Raw genomic sequence first — 23,632 nt, 5'->3', positions numbered from 1 at the left:
ATTTGCATTTTTCAAATTCCATAACTTTTCCAGGTTTTTTCAAAAAACGTATGAACCCTGAAGATCCTTTTTGTTGGAAACTGAAAGTGCGCTATAGCCCGTTAACGTTACATTGCAGCTTGTGTCTCGTTTAATACTGGACCAAGAAGATCGTTGTTCCCATCAGTCACTTACAAACATAAAACATGGGGAGAGAAAAGGATCCAGGGGGGAAAAAACCATCAAAGTTACCCTTCAAACAAACAGGGTATGACGTGTTAATGAGTGAGCTTTGGAGGTGCTGTTAGGTCGATTGGTTTTTTACCTTTAGAGAGAGCCAGGCTAGCTGTTTCCAGTCTTTATGCTAAGCTAAGCTATCCCGCCGCTGGCTGTAGCTTCATAATCCCCGTAAGGACATGAGGGTGGTATGGATCTTCTCATCTAACTCTCAGCGAAAAAGCAAATAAGCAAATTTCTCAAATATTAAAGGAGTATTTTAAAAGAAGTGGTGATAATTAGCTTCTATTCTTGAGTTTTGCCAATAGCAGGGAAAATAAAAGTTAAAGTCCCACATTTCACTTGTAGCAGTTTCAGAAATATATGTGCCCTCAACTATCAAACAGAGACATGGAGTCACAGTCAAGTACGCGCTCTTACCAGTCCTTCCAGAAAAATGCGGAGTTTTTTTTGTGATTGCTGCGAGCAAAAATCCTTGATTATGCGGCACGTTTTCTTAAAAAATGCGATGGAATATGCTATATGATATTTATGCAATTTTATGCAATGAAATTGCGGAAACTTGCAAAAAACGTTTTTGCAACGAATATGCGGGGATTATGAAATCATGCAAGCCCCGAATATTTTGCGCGGAAATCGGCAATTTATGCGGCGAAAGTGCGACGTATTTGAAGAAAAAAAGAAAAAAAGATGATTGATGCCCCCGCATAAATATGCGGACTTAGGCTGATTATGCATTGAATTATGCAATCGCATAATCGCGTTTTTCTGGAAGGACTGGCTTATATAAAACGGAGTCAACGGGTCGGTCCACTCACATCTAGCGCGTGATCGGGCCCCTCTCCTCCGGGTGCTCCGGGGCCTCCCAGACCGAAGGAGCCTTCGCTCTGCAGCCGGGAACTCTGGGAATTGATGTTCCGCTGTGGCAGCGGGCTGCCGGCGTCGCCGAGACTCTGATTGCCGTGAACGGCTGAACCGTGCTGCTGGAGGATGTTGTGGCCGTGGTCCATCCGCCCAGAATGAGACGTCTGATGGCGACGGACCAGGAAGGAGACACAGAGACAAGACAGGAGAATCTTTATTTTATGGTCATTAAAAATAACACGCTGCTTCTGCCCAACACGTTGAATTCACTGAGAACACTAAGCATGAGGTGTAATCCTTGTGGTCTTTTCAGGTGCTGCGTGATATCTCTGCGCCCAAGTAGCAGTGCTTCGCCCCAATATAGTCCCACGTAAATATCTGTCTAGGAAATCGCCCAGTTTTAAAGGACAATTCCGGTGCAAAATTAACCTAGGGGTTAATAACAGATGTGTACCCACTCGGTTGTTCTCTGGGACATGTTTTCATGCTAATCCAATGGGAATCGCTATTTTGTACTGCTAAAAAGGCTCAAAACAGCACCACACTTCAACGGTAGCATAATGAAGGTCCCTACATGTAAACCGAAGCATTGAGAACTTTGTAAGTGTACAGACAGTTTATTAAAAAGATAGTTTATAAAGACAGTCGCGTTCTCGTATACAGGCAGCAGCCGTCTTGGGAGCTACTGTCTTTTCGTGGCCCGCGCTAGCTCGTTTCAAGCTACAAACCCATTCGATTAGCATGAAAACATATTCCAGAGAACGACAGAGTGGGTACACATCGGCTCATTTTGCACCAGAATTGTCCTTTAATCTGCATTGCTATTGGTACTTGTTGTGAATACGCAGGCCACAAGAAATAATACCTTGTTTTTTTCTTTTTAGGCTCACTTTTACCCACAACTATGCTATCTGGCAACAAAGAATTCCATTCACTATGCTAAGCTGAACTAGCGGCGGTGCTGCCGGACTAAGACAATGCATGCACTGAGACAATTGTGTGTTTGCCCACCTATCTAAATCTAGGGGAGATGGCGAATAACCCCTATTCCAAAATACGGTGGCGTGTTCCTTTAAAGAGGCTGAGCATCAGCACTTTTATTTCATTTCTACTGCAAGGTTTTCCCTGCCCATATAAGTCTCAGGTGCAGCACCCTAGCCGTGTTTGGGCAGCACCCAAGCTGAATGAATGTGAAATGCGGCAAAAAAAAGGCGCAGAAACAACGTCTTTAAATTTTAAGTGTTTTTTTTAATTTTTTTAAAGATTTTTTGGGGCTTTTTCCCCTTTATTTAGAAAGTGGATAGACATGAAAGGGGGAGAGAGATGGGGGATGACACTGCGCCGCTGCAGCACTCAGCTAACATGGGGCGAACGCTCTTACTGGGTGAGCTAGAGGCCACCCCAAGTGTTTTTTATTTATGATCTGCTCTAGATTTTTTTAGACACAGATACAGTGATATAACAGTCCAAAATTATGTCAAATTGCTTCTTTTTTTTATGAAAAACATCTTTTTTTTTTGAGGAAGGATCCCTAAACACGCCGCCAAATATGCACACTGTACGGTTATTCTCACTTGTTATACATTTATGTTTGTGCATCTTATCTATTTGACCAATGCTTAGACTTGTGGAATAAATGTCTTGGGACCACTTAGGGAGGGTTAGAGTTGTTTTTCCCTTCTAGGTTGTAAATGTTATTTTATAATACATGTACATTTTTATCCAAACAATATGATTACATTTATAATGTGTATTATTTGCTAGTGTCTGGACCCCTTTACACAAGCTTCAGATACCTTACCAGGGTGTCCCATTTCACGTATCTGCATTATGTCTTATGATTGTACGTGCCTTTTACCTTTTTGTGAATAAAAACTGAACTGAACAGAAGTGTGTGACAGTAGAGGACACGCGTTGTTGCTGTTGGCGAGCAGCTGCCTGCGACAGGTGGTATGTGGTTTAGCGGCGCGGTGAGCGAATATGTTCTCAGTCAGCGCTGTCTACTTCAGCCTCAGTTAAAAGGCTCTTAAACCAACTCACAAGCCAGAAGGACGAGACAGTCAGTGTTGGTGACTGACGCAGCAGCGCACTCGGCAACCGGCAACAGCTCCCGCTTCTCAGGGACTAAACCGGAAACCAACGGCGCTTTCACACTTACAGTTCGGTAAACTTTTCCAATATGTTATCAAATCGACAAGTGTTTGACAATATCCTTTGCTGTGAATTTTAAATCAATCTATTTTTTTTATTATTATTATTATTATTATTATTATTATTATTATAATAAATGACATATTTTGGGTGGCAGTAGCTCAGTCCTTAGGGAGTTGGGTTGGGAGCCAGAGGGTCACCTGTTGAAGTTACCGTATGGACCAAAGTACGGAGTGTGGATTGGTAGCTGGAGAGGTACCAGTTCACCTCCTGGGCACTGCCAAACTGCCCTTGAGCAAGGCACCGAGGCCCCCTCACTCTGGCATCTGTCAATTTAGTGTGTATAGCATGCATCAGTCCTGAGCGTGTGTGTGTGTGTTTCAGGCCTGTGTGTAATCTGTGTGCAACTGTACTGTAAAATAGTGAATATCCCTGGCGGGATATGGTAAATAAAGGCATGTCTTCTTCTTCTTTTTCTATTATGTTGTTATTTATTTAGATTTTCTTTGTTTTCATGATTATTTCATGTCTGTTTCTGTTCACATATTCCAAATCAACACTTTCAATCAAAAACTTTGCGGTGCGATTCGGTGGTGAAGTTGCACCACGGCTGTATTCTTCATTCGGTTTGGTTTGCGTTCACACCGCACTTAGTCAAACGCAGCAAACATTTTAAACAAATGCCAGCAGGTCGAGACGGCGCCCTGTCTTCAAACACATGTATTATGCATGGAGGGATGTCAGAGACGAAATCCACACCGGACGGCGCTCCGAGTATTCAGGCGTTTGGTGCCTTGAATCTCAAAAATATTGCCAAAAACGTAGGGGTTTTAAGTCAGAAGATGACTTAGAGAAACTGATTCATGCCTTTATCTCTAGTAGGGTTGATTACCGCAATGGGCTGTTCACAGGCCTTCCTAAAAAAGACCCTTAAACAGCTTCAAATGATACAAAACGCAGCAGCCAGAGTTCTTACAAAAACAAAAAAGAACTGAGCACATAACCCCCGTTTTGAAATCCCTGCACTGGCTCCCAGTAAGTTACAGGGTTGACTTTAAAGCACTGCTGCTTGTTTTCAAGTCGCTTAATGGAATAGGGCCAAAGTATCTATCGGACAGGTTTCTGCAGTATGTTCCACTCAGGTCTCCAAGTTCGGAGAAGAAACATCTTTTAGAAAAACGGCAGCACTCAGCACTCAGCCATGAAGCTGTTCACCTCTGGAACAAACTTCCTAAAGGCATCAAAATCGCCCCAACTATTCAGTTTTAAGTCCAGACTCAAGACTACAACTCTTTTCAGATGCCTTCTGCTAATGCTTCATCGTAGCATTACTCCTTATTGTAGTAGACAATGATTTTTACTATGGTTTTCTTTATTTTATGCTTTTATCTTTCACGTTTTTTATGCTTTGATGCTCTCAGGCTTTTATTTTTTTTTTTTACTATTTTTATGATCATGTACTGACCCTTGCTTTTGTTTTGTGTGAAGCACATTGTATTGCCACAGGTATGAAATGTGCTATATAAATAAACTTGCCTTGCTTCAGGGCGTAAGATCAATCAGACTTTGAACACGATACTGCCGTTCTTTGTCTTTTCGTGGGATTTATTGACAATAAGAAAGATATAGAATATCTTGACTCTTATTCTTTTACGGAAGAGGATTAGAGCCACATGTGAAAAAACGTTTTAAGTTTCTTGTGTGGTATCTTCCCTTTTTTAAGTCTACTGTTTGAAAAAGGAGCCCATTTTAAACTAGGTCACATTCAGACATCGGTTACATAACCGATACCTCTAACTCTGGGTCTGTGCGTGAAGGAAGCTCCGTGATCCATCTATACTCCGGTTACATTGCTGCCTACTCAACCGTTAAGGACAACGCACAGAGTGAACCCAACAGAGACGGCAGGGATCCAGAAGCTACGTCGACTAAAGGGAACACGCTTCCTGTGTGTTTTGCCCATTCATGGGTTACGTAAGACATGTACGTTAAAGGTGTCTGACCTGCTCAGACTGATAGGGGAGTGGAGGTCCAGAGGAGGCGTACTCTCCGAGTGTCGGGGTGCCAGGAGTGTTGGGGAAGTCCGTGAATCCTGCCTGGCTGGAGAATCCCTGGCTCCCTACGGGACCAAAACAAAACACATATTAGGTCCAATTAAACACAGCTCGCTGTAGACGGTTTGTTTTCTCTTGCATAATAGTGAGCAGTGCAGCATGGAGGGGAAAGTGCTTCCAGCTGTGGAGTTTAAGAAGATGTATACAGTGGGGGGAGACACTGGTCTTGGAATATTGTTCTGGGTCACTTCCCATCTACGAGCAGATGATCTGACTGACTGAGCTGGAAAGTGTGATTTCGCAAAGTACGTGTATTTATAGATTATATATACGTCACATACTGTACCAGTCAAAATGACTCATTTCTTACACCAGGTTTATAAAAAGATCTTTTATAACTTAAATAGCCCTGAGCAATATGAGGAGAATATGCGATAACGATATTTCTTGCCATAAATAAGCAGATAGCAAACTATTTTTTTGTGTGTGGCATTTTTAGGCCTCTATTATGACAGGACAGCTTAGACATGAAAGGGGAGAGAGAAGGGAATGACGTGCAGCAAAGGGCCGCAGGTCGGAGTCGAACCTGTGGCCGCTGCGTTGAGGACTAAGCCTCTGTATACAGGCGCGCGCTCTACCAGGTGAGCTACCCAGGTGCCCCAGATATCAAAGACTACAACAAATTGCTTGTTGAATATAAAACCAACAAAAGGAAATCATTGCCAATGTTATTTTAGCAAACAAATTGAATATCGAATTGAATATTAAAGGCAGCACTAAAAAGTAAGAATGAGTTACAGTTCCATTTTAAAGTGCAGTTTTCTGCTAATATTTTCTTTCAATTAACACAAAAAAAACTCAGTGTCTTTCGCGATACGTCGCAACCTTTTGCAATTTGTTTATTGCGCCAGTTCATACTGCGATGATGATAAAAAAAACGATATATATTGTGCAGCGCTAACCCTGAGTTCATATTCTTTTTATATACTATAATGACATAATACTGTGAAACTTTGCACATCCGTGGAATATATTCTTGCAGATTCCTGCTGAGCAACTGCCGTGTTCTGTGAGGTAAAATGACTGTTTTGGTCAAAGGAGTCTGGTGGCTTTGAAGAGAGCAGAGATAATGACTTCAGTTCCCGGTCTTAGAGGGGCTGTCTGACAGAGGGTACCCTGGGATGCTTCCTCCCCACTGACCCCCCCTCCAGTACACAGATTCCCTCCTCAGTCTTGACCCTACCGTACCTGGCCTGTTGTAGTCGGGCGTGTTGCGGCCACCTGCAGTCAGACTGTGGTAGGGGGACGCCGCCGGGCCCAGAGCGGCGATCATCTCCATCACATTAGGCAGGACCATGTGACTCGGGCTGACCGTTCGGCAGCGCTTCAGGACCGGACCGTCCGGCTCCTCCTTTATGTGCAGGTCGGGTTTGACTGGCACCGGCCTCCAACCGCACACCGGGTCGATGGTGATCTCCTCATAGTCAGAACTGAGAGAGGAAGACACAGACAATAGTATGTATACATTTATTATCATTATTCATTCCAGAGCTGCAAAGGTTAGTTATTTACTGTTAAATGAAACGCCAACTGAGTCCTTTGTTTGTCTCTTCTCTCCTCTGCGACGGTAAACACAAATATCTTTTGAGTTGTGGACAAAACAAGACATTTGAGGACGTCATCTTGGGCTTTTGGGAAACACTGATCTACATTTTTCCTCATTTTCTTACATTTTAGAGACCTTGGGCCCTACGTTGCATCCGGCGCAGCACAAAGCCCAACGCAAGTGTCTTTGCTATTTTAAGACCGTCCAGCGCCCGCGTCATTTAAATAGCAAAAGCGCCCATCTGTGGCCCATGGGCGTGCTGGTCTTACAGGGAGGTGTGTTCAGGTGCATTCTGGGCGTGCTGGTCTTACAGGGAGGTGTGTTCAGGTGCATTCTGGGCGTGCTGGTCTTACAGGGAGGTGTGTTCAGGTGCATTCTGGGCGTATTGCCATCTTGAGGCAGCGAGAAGTAATCGCGCCATTGACCAACAAAAACTTAGTCTAAAGTCAATGACGCAGCATTTCATTGTTATTTTAACAGAGCATTAGTAAAATGCTCCTAGGCTCGTGCACACAACGCACACACTATGCTTGTTACACACACAGGGACGCGCATGCAAGATTACAAAAAAAAAATATTACAATGTGAAATAGTATTATGATATAATTGATTGATTGACTTATTGATTCATCCAGAAAATAATCTGATTAATCAACAATGAAAATAATCGTTAGTTGCAGATTTACTTCATTCATATTTTATTTGCTTATTTTCTTTATTGAGAATTGTTGGGGTTGCCTGAGGCCGAAGCTTTTCATTGCAGGCGACTACTTCCGTTATGTTTGTGCACATGACAAATAAAGAACCTTGAACCTTGAGTAGATGGGGGTTTTCACTAGGACAAACATACAATTATTTACACAAACTCCACACATAAAGACCTACTTGTGGATGTAGACGAGAATCCCCAGCATGTACTGGTCCACCTCCAGCCCTTCTAGCAAAGCAGTTTTACTGTGAACGAGACAAACAAACTGCTGTTACATGCCACGCTGACAGGATCCGATTCTAAAAAAAAGGTGCAATGAAACCTCGATGCAGAACGTACTTGCACACAGGACATCTCCAGGTCCCTCTTTCACAGTTCAGCTGCAAATAGGACTCCAGGTCGAAACACTACGAAAATAAAAAGACAGTCAGTGTGAGAGAATTCATTTGCACCACAGATGCATTCTGGGATAGCAGAAAATAAAACCTCTCTGGGTTGTTTGCATTTCTTTAACCCAGTCACAATGGTCTCGGGCGGCGCCGGCTCTGCTAAATAGTCTCTGGAAGGAACTTGTTTTGTTGGAACATTTGCTCCCCGCAAAAGACAATGCCACATATAATATTAACCCTTGTGTTGTTTTCCAAGTTTTTTATAGCAGAAATATGGATTTCTTTCAACCAAATTGCCCAAAAATAACTTGGATGCACGCATGTACGTTGTATAGAAACCATGCAACATTCTTCGCAAGTAAACTTAATGATTACTTTGGTTGCATTTTGGGTGTTTTATTCAATTTTATTTTTTTTTTATGGTTTTAAAACAATATCCTGACTCAACTTTAACATGAACCTGTCTGTGATCCACGCAACATCCTCTGATCTTAACTATTAGTCAAAATAATTCATAATTTCTGCTTTGTTTTAACTCAAAGTAGGTATAATGTCATTTAAATGTCATTTAGGTTTAATTATCATGTACAAAGAAAGCGTTAAAACTAGTGACAAAAACGTTTTAAATAAAGCATCAAAAGCATTGAAAAAGCGCCATAAACAAGGACAACAAGTTCATGGTGGACGGGAAGTCAACACAAGGGTTAAATGAAGTTAGCTGTTCACACAACACAGTAACGTGAGCCATTTAAATTAGCTGATCCATGGTTAAACCTCATCGGCTCTTAACAGTGTATCTCCGTGTGTACTTCCTCCACAGCAATCCCACCAATCGGTCCCAAAACGTCCCAGTTAGAGAGGAAATGCCCTAAACATATTCTTTGTAAATCTTTACAATCATTCCCCCGAAAGAACCAAGCAGGCCTGCCTTATGCCCGCTTAAAACTTTCTTCAAAACATGACATTTTCAGTGTGTAGCTCGCCAGCTCGAAGGTTGTTGTTTCCCTTGGCGAAAGAATTTTGAGAACTGCAACATGGAGGGAACGGAAGGCGAGGCACAAAGCCTGACATCCTGTGTGTGGCCTAGGCACCGGATGTCCGGCTTTATCCTGGAAAGGTACTTTGGTTGATCTAAACTAGTGGGGAGCCCCCCCCCACCTGTATGTGTCTGCAGTCGTGCCCTCTGGCTGGCAGCTGGATTCGTCTGAACGTGATCGGGCATTTAAGGGAAACTTTGATCGCCGTCTGCTCTACACCGTCCTCTCCGTTCAGCCCAGGGGTCCCGGGGATGGTGCCGTTGTTGAAATTTCTCTTTACTGAAACAAAAAAACAATGAAGATAAGAAAGTACGGTTACTTTACGACTTCATGAAAAAAGTCAAATGTGCTGCTGAGAACAACTCGGAGCATATTCTGGATTCAGACGCCTGGAGGGTCTTCATATCAGCCACTGGGTCACTAAAGGTTTTACACCACAGCACAAGCAATGCATACAATTAACCCTTGTGTTGTCTTCCATTCGACCATGGACTTGTCGTGCTGAATATTGACACTTTTTGTGACGTTTTCGTCTCTTTTATCAACTTGTCACTTTTTTGTTAAAATTTTTGGCTCTTTTTTTACGTTTAATGCTCATTTTCATTTCTAAACACCAACGTAATACCAGTGTTACACTAATTTTTGGAATTCATGGCCAGTACACCTCATTTATAGGAATGTATACCTAATTCTTGAGAAATGTTCAGTCTGGTTTAGAAAAAAAAAAGTTTTTTCAAATGCTAATTATTATTATTTTTTTTTTTTTAATTAAACACCAAAAAGTCAATGCAAGTAGAGATCCTATCTTTTGTTGTACTTGCGAAGCGCGATGTATGGTATCATCCAAATTAGGTCGTTAAAAAGAAACCCATATTTCTGATACAGACATTTTGAAAAACGGGTCAAATTGGACCCGAAGACAACACAAAGGGTTAAGTTGCAGTTTCCATTATAAAACATTTTTTTTTTTTTTAAACATTTTTTTAAAAGCAAAGAAAAAGAGACGATTTCTTCAAGTCTGTGACTATTTTCCAACGCACCTGCGTTGAAGAAAGGAGGTTTGTTTCTTTAAAAAAGTAAACTGCTTTACTGATGGAATGATACAACTGAGAATGGAAAAAGCAGCTACAGTTGTGAACCAAAATGATTTGAAAATGAAAGCCGGCGGGGTGTAAACTCACTCTTAGTGATGCAGTGCTCGGCCGGCAGGAGTCTCTTTTTCATCAGACCCTGCAGGACGGACCGGACCGACGGCCGATGGACCAACTGTAACACAAACAGGTGGGACTGGAAAGAGACAGGAGAGGGAGGGAAGAGGGGTTTAAAATGGCTTTCGATTTGTTTATTGTAAGACATTTAACGAGTTAGGTGACTGTGGAAACCGATCGCTGACCCCCTTATCTTCCACTGGGCGTGGAAAAATTCAATTCTATGCTGCTGTTCAAGTCCATGCTTCAGCCGGGCAGGAAGGTAAACAGCAAGAGCATCCAGTCAATTCACCGAAAGACCCCCCCATATATAATAGATGTCTCCTCTACAACACCACGGACGACGAGAGATTGATCTTGGAGGTGGTAAAACATAATACGACACCACAGATATTTATTTTTTTTTTTTCCCTTTTCTTTTTTTTTTTTTTTTTTTTAAAGACAACGGCAGAAAAGAGAAGACATGGAGTTTAACTGCAGGAGTGCTTGGAGTGGAAGGTAGATACTAGCTTAATAAACACCTGATTGTTCTTTTTACCTACTTGTAGAGCACATGTTGCAAACTCAAGGCCCGTGGGCCAAATCCGGTCCCTCGCAAATGTTGATCCGGCCCGCATGTCAATTCAGGTTTACGATAGATTTTGGCCCGCTTAGTTCTGAGCCAAACAAAAAAGAAAACGGTTTTCAAACTGCAATTGCACCACACTTAAGGCCCATTTTGGCAGATTTACCGACTTCGAGACTCAGAAATTCACACACAAGTTGCACAACCGGAGAGTTTTCATATTCAGGGTATCGAAAGGTTGTTGTGAGTCGGCTGTGTAGTCGTTTTTAAATTTAAAATGCATTTTTTTTTTTACTTGATTTGCTGAATTCTACGATGGCTAAGGAACTTTTTTCCTGACTTTTTTTTAGGGCTTTATGTGGACCGAACTGTAAATAAAATAAAATAAAATAAATAAAAGCATGTCAATAAACATCACATGTCTGGCCCTTAACGTTTTTCAAATTTACCAGTGTTGCCCTTAGTGAAATTGAGTTTGACACCCCTGTTGTGGAGACAATAAAATCTAGGAGTCGTGCACCAAGACGCTCCGCTACCGAGGCGCTCCCGGTGTGGTATGGCGCGTGGCGGAGGACGGAACAAAACTGGAACGCAGCACAGACGCGCCCGGTGGTTAGACTGCAAGGTGTCACTCAAAGGCTACTCACACAACAGCAGGCGGTCACTGTGATCTGTACGGTGTTACGTCCCGGTTGACACACTGGCTTTAGGTACAGGGGCTTGTGGGAGGTCTTGTTGTCCCCTCTTTCAATGCACAGAGGAGTTGCATTGACGCTCACCTGATACAGAATGTAAAAAAAGGGCAGAGAATTAAATTAAATGACAAGTAAATCCATTTGATACTTTGTTTAGCCTCGTTTTTGACGGCTGAATCCAAAAAACTGTATTACATCATAGACTTTTAACACTGTTAACACACTACTGTAAGTAATATCCTTGAAAATGTATAAATCATTATCACAACATTAAAGTGTAACAGTCAATAATAGCATCAAGTGAGGACACTTTCAACACAATGAAGGAAAAGAAGGTCAAAAAAGGCCCAAAATCACCATATAACCCTATGAGAGAGAGAGAGAGAGATCACCATCTTAAAGACTTGAGCGATAACATGTTAAGAAAGGCCGGTGATGCTTACTTGAACAGAGGCAGGCCAGTTAGTGTTCATTTGTCTGTCCTCGTGGTGGTAACACTTGAACTGCAACTCCAGATCCGGTCTGCAGGGGGCGACACAACACACGGCTCAGGGAGAGACTGGGTGGGGTTTTCAAACATTCCTCATTTTCTTTATCTGGTGTTTTTCAGATCACTCAGGAAGTGCAACAGAGAGCTCTGAATTCACACTGAAAGCCACATTTCATGTTACAGACGGAGTTATAAAAGCCTTTTATGGTAATCCCCAAATAGATATATCCTTAAAAACACTGTTCCTTTCCTGCCTCCATGATTCTTTAGAGAGTAAAAGCCTAGTTTGGAGTCACGACAGTGGAGAGAGATTATCTTTAATCTTTATTTGAGGACAAATCCCTTGAGATCTCGTTTTCAAGGGGGTGCCCTGACGCACATAAACGTTTTAACAAAAAAATAAACATATTTAATTGTAATGACGATCAATTAAACAATCCAAACGGCACAAACCAGGAGCAAAATTATCCGCAGAGGTCTCCTTCCCTTCAAAACAAACGGGCCTGTTAATTTAAACTGGTAAAACACTGACAAGGAAAGGGACTTTCACTTTATCCAGCACGGTGAGTCGGACGCTGTATAAAGCTAGAGAAGGAATATAAAGTGACATGCAGCTGAGCTGCCTCGCCGTAGGTCAGACGGCCTATTATTCTGACAGCTAAATAGTCCGTTACCTCTCTTAACGCCAAAATACAAAATATCTCCGTGGCAACGCTTTTCATCCCATCTGTTCTGGCACGTATTTCAGCAACATGGACAGAGGGTGTACGTCCACATTTAAAACGTGCATACACAGCAAAGGCACACAAACAACATTATATTTCCAAGTATTTCTCTTGTCCTAGCTTTTGCCATTCATATATTACAGGTGGGGAACTCGCAGTACTACAACTACACGCTCTCAGTCAACGGCAAAGAAGAAAAGCACGGAGACAGTTATGAGAAGGACTACTTCACAGACCTCATAGTAAATAAGACACACACAGGTTTGTGGCACTCTCTTTGTGGGGACCCGTCATTGACATAATGCATTCCCTAGCCCCTTACCCTAACCTTAACCATCACAACTAAATGCCTAACCTTAACCCTTACCCTAACCTTAACCATCACAACTAAATGCCTAACCTTAACCCTTACCCTAACCTTAACCATCACAACTAAATGCCTAACCTTAACCCTCACCCTAACCATAACCTAATTCTAACCCTAAAACCAAGTCTTAACCCTCAAACAGACCTTTAAACTTGTGGGGTCGAGCATTTTGGCCCCACAAAGCTGTAGGGACCCCACAAGTATACCGGACGCCTGGTTTTTGGACCCCATGAATACAGACAGACAGACAGACAGACAGACAGACAGACAGACAGACAGACAGACAGACAGACACACACACACACACACACATTTGCAACACATAACCCATGAAATTGAAATCAACCATCATTTATCAACAGTGATGAGGAGCTCATGAAAAGATGCAACAGGCCAAAGGCTTAAAAATATGGAAGCAACAGTTTGTGCATACCATTAGTAACAACACAAGTGTCCGGTCAAACAAACAAACGGAAGAGGTGAGGGTGCGTGATTGGTTAGTCTTCCTACCTCAACATGAGCGTTTTGTAGACCGAGTCTCTCAGCTGGAAGGCGTGGTTACTGACGGCCAGGTTGTGCTCCAGTCTGAACGGCTCCAACACCACGCCGTCTCGTACCGGGAACGTCAGGCGCAGGTCGTCGCTCGGGTTACCTTTAGTGAAAAACGAGAGCCTGCCTTCAGGGGCGTTTCCACCGAGCACGGAGACACTTTCACAGGAACTTAACATGCCCCAGGGACAAAATGTAATTCCTCTACGGATATCTATCTATATCTATCAGGATCGTGCGATAGTGTTGTTTTCTCTGAATAGTACCCCTCTCCCCTGGCTCCGTAATATATACTGTATATGTTTCCTACAAAAGGCCCTAATACGCGGCCGTAGGTTTCTGCGATTATCTAATCCAATAACCTTTTTATGACTTTTAAGAAAGCTGCATACTGGAGAAGACTGCATGTAGACGCACCGACTGTAAAGGATGACAGAATATCTTCTCTGCTTTGTGTGGTGCGTTTACTGCAGAGTCGTGTCTCACCTGTAGAGACCTGCTGGGTGTTGATGTTGGGTTTGGTGTCCGGTGGGAGGTACGGGGGTTTCGTGTCCTGGCCCGGGGACAGGTAGGGAGGTATGGACGTCCCGGGTGTCATCGGAGGCGTGGGATTCCCTCCCATCGGGGAGCTGGGATACCCGGGCATCACTCCACCCCGACCTGGCTGAGAGACGAGGATAAGGGGTGTTTACAACTCCAAAGTAGCTCCTTAAAAAGCACCTTACGGTATATTTCTCTGCGTTATTCCTCAGGCCTTTATCAGTGGGTGAGTTGAGTGCATACATGACTTACCCCGTTGACTGCAGCCTGCGTGAAGGCGTTGTATCCTCCGGCTCCTCCAGGTGGCAGACTGCCCTGACCGTTGAACGGCTCCGACTGGAAAACACAGACAGGACACCAGACACTGAGCACTGTAATTACCATTTTTATGGATGAAATAAACTTGACTTTGACTGACTGACTAAGGAGCAATCCATCTGGACCCCAAAGAGTTAAACCGTGTTGAAAAAATTAGATCTGTATGCCGAGAAGTAGAGCCCTGCGCGGGACTCTACTTCTTGGCTTCTTGTGTGTTGGGTCCCGCCCACACGGCAAACATTAAATTGATTGTCAATAGATTGACCATTGATTTTGGGCCTTCCCCCCTCCCGCAGGGAAACTAGTTATTTTATTGTGTAGTATTAATAAATATGCATATCTGTCGGTAATACGTAGCAAAATCACGTTCTAGTGCATCATTTTACTTATTTTAGAACGTGTTGTTGGCTGTGGTTTGTTTTACTCTGGTGGTTTTATTTCCTTTCGTTCACCTGTCTTTTTACACACTCTCTAACAGGTATTCATGTTAAAGTCCCTGTTGATTGGATCCCTCAGGTCGCCGTAGGAGAAAGGGGCGGGGCACAGTGCCCCGGGAAAGAAGTGAGAGAGAGTGAGAGAGAGAGGAAATAGAGGAGTGTTAATAAAGCGTTTGGCTGGTGTTTAACTGGATGCTGATTTTCTAATGAAACCTAGCTAGGCGAAACCAACAGTCAGTCAGAGCACTGATCAGGAGCAGCTTTACAAAAAATCTCGGGGCCCGCTGTCTAATTTTTGGACCGCCCGCTCCCAGCCGGAGCCTCGTTAAAGCTGTCCGCACCCGCGATATTTGTGTTGGGTCCCGCGGGATCTCAATCCCAACGCCCTCCTCTAGCGTGAAGTTCAACAATCATAAGACTCAGTCATTGTGTTTGATTGATTTGTCAATACAATACAAATGTCAGAAAATAGTGAAACATAATATAATACAACAGTGTAGTTTCCCCAGGGGGTTTTAGCTGACCAACAGTGCAAAAACTCCAAAGCTATTCATTTTATTATCATGTATGACAAAGGAAAGCATGAAATTTGAACACTTAGGAAGCATGAAAGCAGCAAAAGTTGAACTTTTTTGCTTAAAAAAAGTACTAAAACGATTATCCGATTACTAAAATAATACTATGTGCGCCCGAGTGTACCCGTTTTGTCCAACCAACTTTCTAATCCCTAAGACTTCAGTCAGTCAGTTTATCACATAAGATTAAGAAAAGCAGCAAATCCTCATATTTGAGAAGCCAAAACTTTTCTTAACTTATGATTTATGTTTTGTAAAATCTATTTTGTTGCTCCAACATTTGATTCTGTTGACTTTGTTTCGCTCTTTGACCGTTTACAAAATGTTTTTTTTTTTCAGTAATTGCTTTCATTGTGAAGCTGTTTGTAACTTTTGAGAAGTTTCATATAAATACATCTTTACCAACTTACAAATATTTATATAACAAACTTTAAGGGATTACTACTGAACCTTTTTGTTATGGTTTTTCTTTAAACAGAATTCTGGCTGATTTGATATTTTGGATGCATGTTTGAGGCTGATAGCAGCTTACTGTTCCTGTAGAATGTGTGTCCTTCATATCATTTTGGTTTTGTTTTCGTTTTAATCTAGACAAAGCGTTGGGCCTCTGTATAAAAGCTTCAGATAGCTTACCAGGGTGTCCCATTTCACATATCTGCGTTATTTCTTATGATTGTACTCGTCTTTTAAACTGTTTTGTGAATAAACTAAACTGAAACTCAAATATCGATGTCGGCCTCAGACGTCCGGCATCAGCCAGGCTCTGTTTTTATTAAAGGAAACAGAAGTGGACTACCTTATAATACTGTGGAGGATTGGGCTGGCCGGCTCCAGGGGGGAACTGTGCCGGGTTGTGTGATCCAGAAGTGTACTGCCCCATGAGAGGCATCCGACTGGAGGGGTAAGAGGGTGAGGGGGGACACCGCTGCTGTGGACCAGTGGGGTACTGCAGAGGCTGGGTAGGGTACCCCGACATCCCACCGGAGCCGTACTGCTGCACTGGAAAACCCTGAACACACAGACAGGAAAAGGTTACTGGTGTACGAGAGGTTGGTGAGAAACACAAGCCACGGGAGGAAACGGGTCAAATTACAATTCAGACAGAAGCTGCGCCTCACACCTGTGTTACAACACCACAGAAACACTGAGTCACCGCATTGCTTGGTTGCCAAATACATATTTTGTTGCTAGTTGTTGCACCTCTCCTCTAGTATGTGTTAAGGTAAAATCATGTCAGCCATACATTTTAACCTAAATGTTTTGAGTTGATTCGTAGCAACCTTTGTTCTTTCACAAATATGTTCTCATTCACGTGTAAATACTCCCACCATCTAATCAAAGTATTCTCGTAAGCGTAGAATCTGACATTCAGAATCATTCAGAATACATACGAGCGACTCGCTCGAATGACGGCCGCCATGTAGCGCCTCCATCTTTAAAATACATTAGCCAAAGAGGGACATACCTCCATCTTTAAAATACATTAGCCAAAGAGGGACATACCTCCATCTTTAAAATACATTAGCCAAAGAGGGACATACCTCCATCTTTAAAATACATTAACCAAAGAGGGACATACCTCCATCTTTAAAATACATTAACCAAAGAGGGACATACCTCCATCTTTAAAATACATTAGCCAAAGAGGGACATACCTCCATCTTTAAAATACATTAGCCAAAGAGGGACATACCTCCATCTTTAAAATACATTAGCCAAAGAGGGACATACCTCCATCTTTAAAATACATTAGCCAAAGAGGGACAACCCTCCGCCATTTGCGCAGTGGCACAGTGACGAATGCCAGCGGGAGGATTACTCGCCAGGGATGCCAAAAAGAGAATTAAAACGATAACGCGACAGGCAAAGCAACAAGACCAAAGTTAATATTGGGAGTGGCAAGAACAGTTGCGTGTAAACGATGGAGATACTAAGAGATCATTTCGGGTTCGGCCACCGTAGGAGGAAGGGCTAGAAAGTAATATTCAGTTGGTTGTCATATACAATTTCACCGCTAGATGGGAGAAATTCTTACATAATGTAGCTTTAATAAAAACTGTCCAACATTCAGCCCCCCCCCCAAAAAATGTAATGATTATGTTCATTGTCGGTTATTTTCTCGTACAAATAAATGGATTAGTGTGCCCTGCTACGTCCTGTAACGCCCTGCAGTGCCCTGCTACGCCATGAACTACTACAAATACTATTTCTGGTCATTGTTCCATTGTCTTTATTGTGACTATTATTGCCACTAGTCATCACGCCCCCAACCGGCACCGTCAGACACCGCCTACCAAGATCCTGGCCAGAGAAAACCCAAGAATATACCAAAAACCTGACGATGTACTGAAGGAAAATTAAATTTGAGCGCAATTGAGGGCGGAGCCAGGCTACAGGAAACCACACCAGTGCAGGGAAATCCTCTAACATTAAGATTTTAAGAAGTATGTCGGCCTTCTGCGTTTTCAATGTATGAGCAAACATCTCCCCCCCGCTCACTGACCTCTGAATGGAAAGGCCGTTTGAGCCCCTGCTGTTGCCCAGGATAACCTCCGTGCTGGGGCATCTTCTGAGCCTGGGCAGGGTGAGAAGGATACAGGCCTCCGCCGGGCGGTGGAGGTCCCGGCCTGGAAGAGACCATCCCTGGAGGGCCGCGGGGGCCCGCATGAGACAGGAACTGGGTGCTGTAAGAGGATGCTCCACCCATCTGGGAGGGAAAGGGAAGTACAGCCACAGGGGTAAACAACAAAGCTCACTGGGTATTTGACACAAAGTACAGGGGAGTGTGAACAGTGTGTAAGAGATGGTAAAGTTAATTAAACACCGTAAAATGCACAGTCAGTCCAGAAAAAGGCGTGCATACACAATTTACTTTGCCTAGTACGCTCTATCTAATCACACTGTCTTACGCTCCCTGGATTAGTGCTGCATCTTAAATAGATTGTAAAATATTGATCAGTGATCAGGTTGCAAATGGACAACTTGCGTTCCAACTACACCTCCTGTTAATGCAGTCGTACACGTGGCGAAAGGATGTGTCTATTATGTCAAAAACGCTTGAATGCAGCTTGTTTCTCCACAACTTAACTGTGAGCCGTTTGGAAATGAGTGACTCTGCACTTCAGCTGAGGAGCTGGAGGAGAAATTGGATTTGTCACTGTTAAATTATTCGGTGTTGCAGACCCAAATCATCACGTTTTTTTATCCCACTTAAGGTTGCTAGGACCTTGTTTTATGCAGAGTGAGCATTCGCTATCTTTTGCATCCCGCACACTGTCGGTCAAAATTATTTCATTATTGGCATATCTATCTTTTAATAACCGCATAGTTTATTAATTAAAAGCTCTCCTCCCACTGAATGTGTGCATGTCTCTCCCTGAAAATGTCTTAAAGACAGAAGTCTCTCACAAGTTAGGTAAGTCAGTACTTTAACGTCTCGGTCTAAAAGTAGAACCGAAGATGAACAAAAGGGTTGGCCAGTTTGGACTGATTTTTGTTAAAGTTGTTAAAGATCCGTTGTTTCTTCTTTCTAAAATTGAATCTAAAGATGTAGCGTTGTCAGCATTAATGAACAAATGTGTACATTGAGACGCGTGATGTTGTACAGCCCGTGTTTGCTTTGTTCACTTGAAGTGGAAACAGAAAGGATGAGAGAGTTTGCGAAGCTCCAACAGTGACTCTCGTTTTGTAAACAGTTCTGGGGAGTAAATAGTCTGGCGAGAGAGAGACGTGTCAAATGAGGTCATGTCTCTGCTGTTAATAAGAAACATGTGTCATGAATCTGTGGATCAGCAGAAAGAAAGAAAAAAAACAAAAAAAAAACAGCTTCTGCTTTGCACCCCCTCCTACCCACGGCACCGCAACAAAACGTCACAACTCCAACCCCAGCCGGGGTGTGTAAGACCTGTCCTGAACTTTGACTTGTGAGTCAATAAACTCGTACCAAAAACTTCGGTTAGGAATTGGACAGAGATTCTTTTTGTAAAGATTTTTCGTGCACAGGTTTTATTGTTGTTTTCTGACTGTTGAAAAATAAAAAAAAATAAAAACCTGTGTACGTGTGGACGACTAGGACTTATTCTTTTTTCTAAGAAGGGAAAAAAATATGGACATTTTGATGCAACTCAGACAAATAAATTACTCTGTAGGGCTGTGCTCGATTGAAGAAATTCTTAGTCGACTAACACTCATTCAATTGTATCGACTAATCGATTAGTTGATTTAATCGACAGATGTTTCTCCACAAAGAGTCATGCAAAAAGCACCACTTTAATTCTTGTGTTTACCAGAGATGTGCTCGTACATTTCTTGGAAATAAGTCATTCAGCGTGAAAAAAAGCATCAAACATGACTAATGGACTAAAGAGATCTAAGTAGACTAAGACCAAAACGACTGATTAGTCGACTAATCGACTAAGAGGGAGCAGCCCTATTACTCTGAATGGCTTTATACACACTGGTCCGAGTTGTGACTGGAAACTGAAGACATCCTGTGCAGAGATACCATTATTATGTCAAACAAAATAATAAAAAAGTGCCAGAATAAGTTTCAACCATGTTAATCTGCCAGACAACTGATGTGGACAGGCAAGAGCTGCACTGGATCTATTTTTTGGGTAAAAAACATAATAAAAAAGATGAATGAAATTACTCCGGATAGGGTTAAAAGATCCCAGGCTCATGTACAGGCCGACACATTTACCTGGCCATAGTTCATCTCCTGGTTCTGCTTCTCCTGTATTGCCGCAACAGTTGCCGTAGCAGTGGCAGTTGCTGTGGCAGCGGCGGCGGCAACGGCAGCGGCAGCAGCCTGAGTGAAGTCTGAGGGAGGACGAACGCCCATGCCGGCACCTCCACTGTTACCAGAGTAACTGCAGGGAGGAGAGGAAGACGTGGAGATGAGTGGGCTGGGAACTAAGTGAGACGAGCATGTGAGTGTGTGTGTGTGTGTGTGTGTGTGTGTGTGTGTGTGTGTGTGTGTTTTCGTCATGAGCGTGAGTCAGAGCAGTGGGTGAGAGCAGCCACGCTGACATATGTTGATGCTAAAACCCCGCAGAAATGACACAAAGCATTGTGCTACATCACAACACACAACACTGCTCAATTATCAAACTCATGTCCATTTTATACTTTCCACTTTCTTTCATGATCAGAGCCACGCACGAGAATGTACGTTTCCTTGCAATAAAACGCTCGGTGTTAAAGCAACAGGAAACCCTATGGCTGTCAATTATTCTCTACGGTGATAATTGTGTTTATGAGCTACTAGAAATAATTGCTGTAAGTGGCTCTTATGTTGTTACACTAATGTCCACATAATGAACATTTCTCTGCCTGGGTGTCTCCTTTGCTGAGCGATTGACTGTTAAAGACTAACAGGTGAAACAGGTTATCTGGAGGATTTTACACCTAAAAAAAACAAAATATGCCACAGAGCTCATTCCAAACTACAAAGAAAAGGTATAACTGTGTGCAGCAACAAACTGTAAACAATTGAGTTCAAGAGGCAGCATTGGGACTCGAAAGTTGGCATTTCGTGGAGCTCTGTGACAGGTGAGTTTTTAGCTGTGCTAGCAGGGCGGCTTTAGGTCCTGTTTACACGTACGTGGTTATTTTATTTATAAATATTATTTTTGGCCCTTCATTTACACGCAAACGGAGAATTCGCCTCTGAAAACAAGTCTTTCTAAAAACTCCGGCCAGAGTGGAAGATTTTGGAAAACTTCGTTTGCACGTAAATTGAGACCAACGGAGGTTTAGGCAGCCGAGGAAGTGATGAAGAGAAGAGAGAGGAAGGGATTCATTGCCGTTGTTGCTATTTTCGAGATTCTGATTGGCTAACGTGGGCTTGAGCTTCTCGTTACACTGCCACCTACAGGTCTGGCGCGCTCTTGATATACACTGTTAGGTGTAAACAAACACTGACAGCTGTGCACGATGTTAATTTTGAAAACGGAGAGGTTGAAATGTCAGTTTATGAAAATTTCCAGCCACGTGTAAACAAAGCGTTAGAGATAGCAGCAGTCTAGAATTAAATATCTAACAACAACTATTGGACTAATTGGCTGCATCTTCATCCATCATCATAATACACTGAGAACAATGTTTGTGTTTGCAATGGCAACATATTCCACGTGGCTTTAAACAATACCCACCCATATCCTTACGTTTCAGGGAGAATTAACTACATATAGATATGTAAGAAACTTGATCCTACGACAAGTTATATTCATATAGATAGATAGATAGATATATTCATGTGAAGTCATATTGAAAGTATAATTTAGTGTTAAATTCACAGCAGCTGACATTTAGTGACCAGAAGAGCAGCGTACCTTCCACCGTAGCCCGAGGACTGGTTGTAAGCGCCACTGGGACGTCCGTACATGACCGGCTGGCCGTAGCCCTTAGAGACGGCGTCTCCGTACGACTGCTGGCCCATATACTGGGAGCCCATGCCAGGACCCATACCGGGGCTGCTGCCGGGCATCATGTGACCGCCAGAGCCCTCACCCGGACCCATGGGTGCCCCAAACACCTACATGGGAAACAGAGAGAGGTGTCACCTCAGTCAACAGTCATATGAACCATAACAAGTGAAGTCAATCAGAGAGAGAGAAGGCGAGCGAGAGAGGGGACATTCTACAGTCATATTCACACTGAGAGTCACAATGAAAGTTAACCTGGGTTTAAACATGAAGTAGAGACGCCGACATCCCAGAAACATGATATTAAATTAATGACCAATGTCTGTTTCTCAGTAGTTATGGTGTGTGAAATCAACACAAAAGGTTTACAGACTGATAGAGATGCAGTTACACTAATAACATTTTATTGTAAATGACATGACATGACCAGTTGATTTCCATCTTGCACTCACGGTGGCTTTTTCTTTGGCAACACTTTATTTAAATAAAGTTTACTGGAAAGACTTTGTAATTTGGTACTTATAAGGGAAATAGGAAAGTCCTTGAAAGAAAAGCTCCATTTACACCCAAATATAGACTCATTTAGGGCTGCAACTAACAATTATTTCTTTATCAAATTATTCTGCACATTGTTTAGTTTATAAAATGTCAGAAAAGAAGTGAAAAATGGCCATTATACTTTCCCCACAGCCCAGGGTGTTTTATTTAGACTGCTTGTTTTATTCAATTTACAGTCCAAAAACCAAAAGACATTCCAGTTATGCGAGAAACATCCCCTGGATGCGCTGGCACGCGTCCTCAGTGATGTGACATGGGGGTCATCAGACCCAGCCAGGGTTGATCAGGCCCCGACTTGCGTCCCAGCAGCAAATCGAATGTTCTGTGTGTAATATTTCCAAACATCCCAGTTTGTTCTTCCCTTACAATAATCTCTGCAGCTCTGGCCCTACATCCTGAAGGAGAGGTTTCCCACGTCGATAAAATGCTTTTACTCCTACACTTATAAGTGGGAACACATACGCATCAATCTGAGAAGTTTGGGGGCACATTCAATAAGTTAAAAATGCTCTAATGAGCCAACTGAAGCAATTAGGCAGCTGAAGCGTAGGAGTGAGCTTTAAGAACAGCTTCTACGTGTTCAAAATCAGTCACATCAGAGAGAAACAGCAATGTGGATTTAGCTTTAAATCTTCTCCTTTGATAACTTTGTGAGATACTACAGGAAAAAACTTTTTTTTTTTTTTTTTCAATGTCATATGAGCCTCGATTTCACATAAATAATAAATAAATACAAGCTTTTCTTTGTGTCGTTACATGACACAAAACAGGAGGAGAAAAAAAAAAATGCTAAAATGTCCCTGGGTGCTGAGACATGTGTTGGTGTTACCTGACTGTGTGTGGGATTGGTCACGCCCCACACTGTGGTTACTACAGAGAGAGATCCTGGGTGCTGATTGGTGCCTGGTTGCCAGGAGACTGGGTCATTCAGGAAGGGGCCGTCGCTGCTGCAGAAAGGAGATGAAGCCGAGTTACCGGGATGGTTAGGAAGGGGCAGGAAGGGCGCATTCATCCAGATATCCATAACTGTATCACAGTTACGGCTGCAACGAACGATTATTTTCATTCTCAATTAATATGTGCATAATTTTTTGGATGAATCGATTAGTTGTTTGGTCTCTAAAATGTCAGAAAATTGAGAAAAATGTGGA

At 42.7% G+C, this 23,632-nt stretch overlaps 1 protein-coding gene across 4 annotated transcripts in view; it reads right to left on the bottom strand.

The window, feature by feature from the left end:
* The window catches only part of zmiz2 (zinc finger, MIZ-type containing 2), a 39,266-nt gene that overhangs the window by 1,680 nt on the left and 13,954 nt on the right, over positions 1-23,632 (bottom strand). The window contains exons 3-20 of one of the 4 annotated variants that reach the window (XM_028601073.1): positions 23,311-23,428; positions 21,831-22,033; positions 20,198-20,366; positions 17,999-18,202; positions 16,292-16,504; positions 14,418-14,501; positions 14,112-14,289; positions 13,587-13,728; positions 11,938-12,016; positions 11,447-11,578; positions 10,208-10,313; positions 9,148-9,305; positions 7,940-8,007; positions 7,777-7,845; positions 6,534-6,775; positions 5,235-5,350; positions 1,035-1,244; positions 305-420 (exon numbers count right to left, since the gene is read on the bottom strand). In XM_028601073.1, the coding sequence (XP_028456874.1) occupies positions 349-420; positions 1,035-1,244; positions 5,235-5,350; positions 6,534-6,775; positions 7,777-7,845; positions 7,940-8,007; positions 9,148-9,305; positions 10,208-10,313; positions 11,447-11,578; positions 11,938-12,016; positions 13,587-13,728; positions 14,112-14,289; positions 14,418-14,501; positions 16,292-16,504; positions 17,999-18,202; positions 20,198-20,366; positions 21,831-22,033; positions 23,311-23,428 (2,563 nt within the window). In that variant the 3' untranslated portion in view covers positions 305-348. Of the gene's footprint in view, positions 1-200; positions 421-1,034; positions 1,245-5,234; positions 5,351-6,533; positions 6,776-7,776; positions 7,846-7,939; positions 8,008-9,147; positions 9,306-10,207; positions 10,314-11,446; positions 11,579-11,937; positions 12,017-13,586; positions 13,729-14,111; positions 14,290-14,417; positions 14,502-16,291; positions 16,505-17,998; positions 18,203-20,197; positions 20,367-21,830; positions 22,034-23,310; positions 23,429-23,632 lie in introns of those variants that run through there. The other 3 variants (XM_028601072.1, XM_028601071.1, XM_028601070.1) reach the window with 3 other exon arrangements.

This window comes from Perca flavescens, chromosome 16 (genome assembly GCF_004354835.1).
Source record: "Perca flavescens isolate YP-PL-M2 chromosome 16, PFLA_1.0, whole genome shotgun sequence".
Taxonomy (NCBI): Eukaryota; Metazoa; Chordata; class Actinopteri; order Perciformes; family Percidae; genus Perca; species Perca flavescens.
The sequence above is the reverse complement of the archived record's forward strand: the minus strand, read 5'-3'. Positions and strand labels throughout refer to the sequence as shown.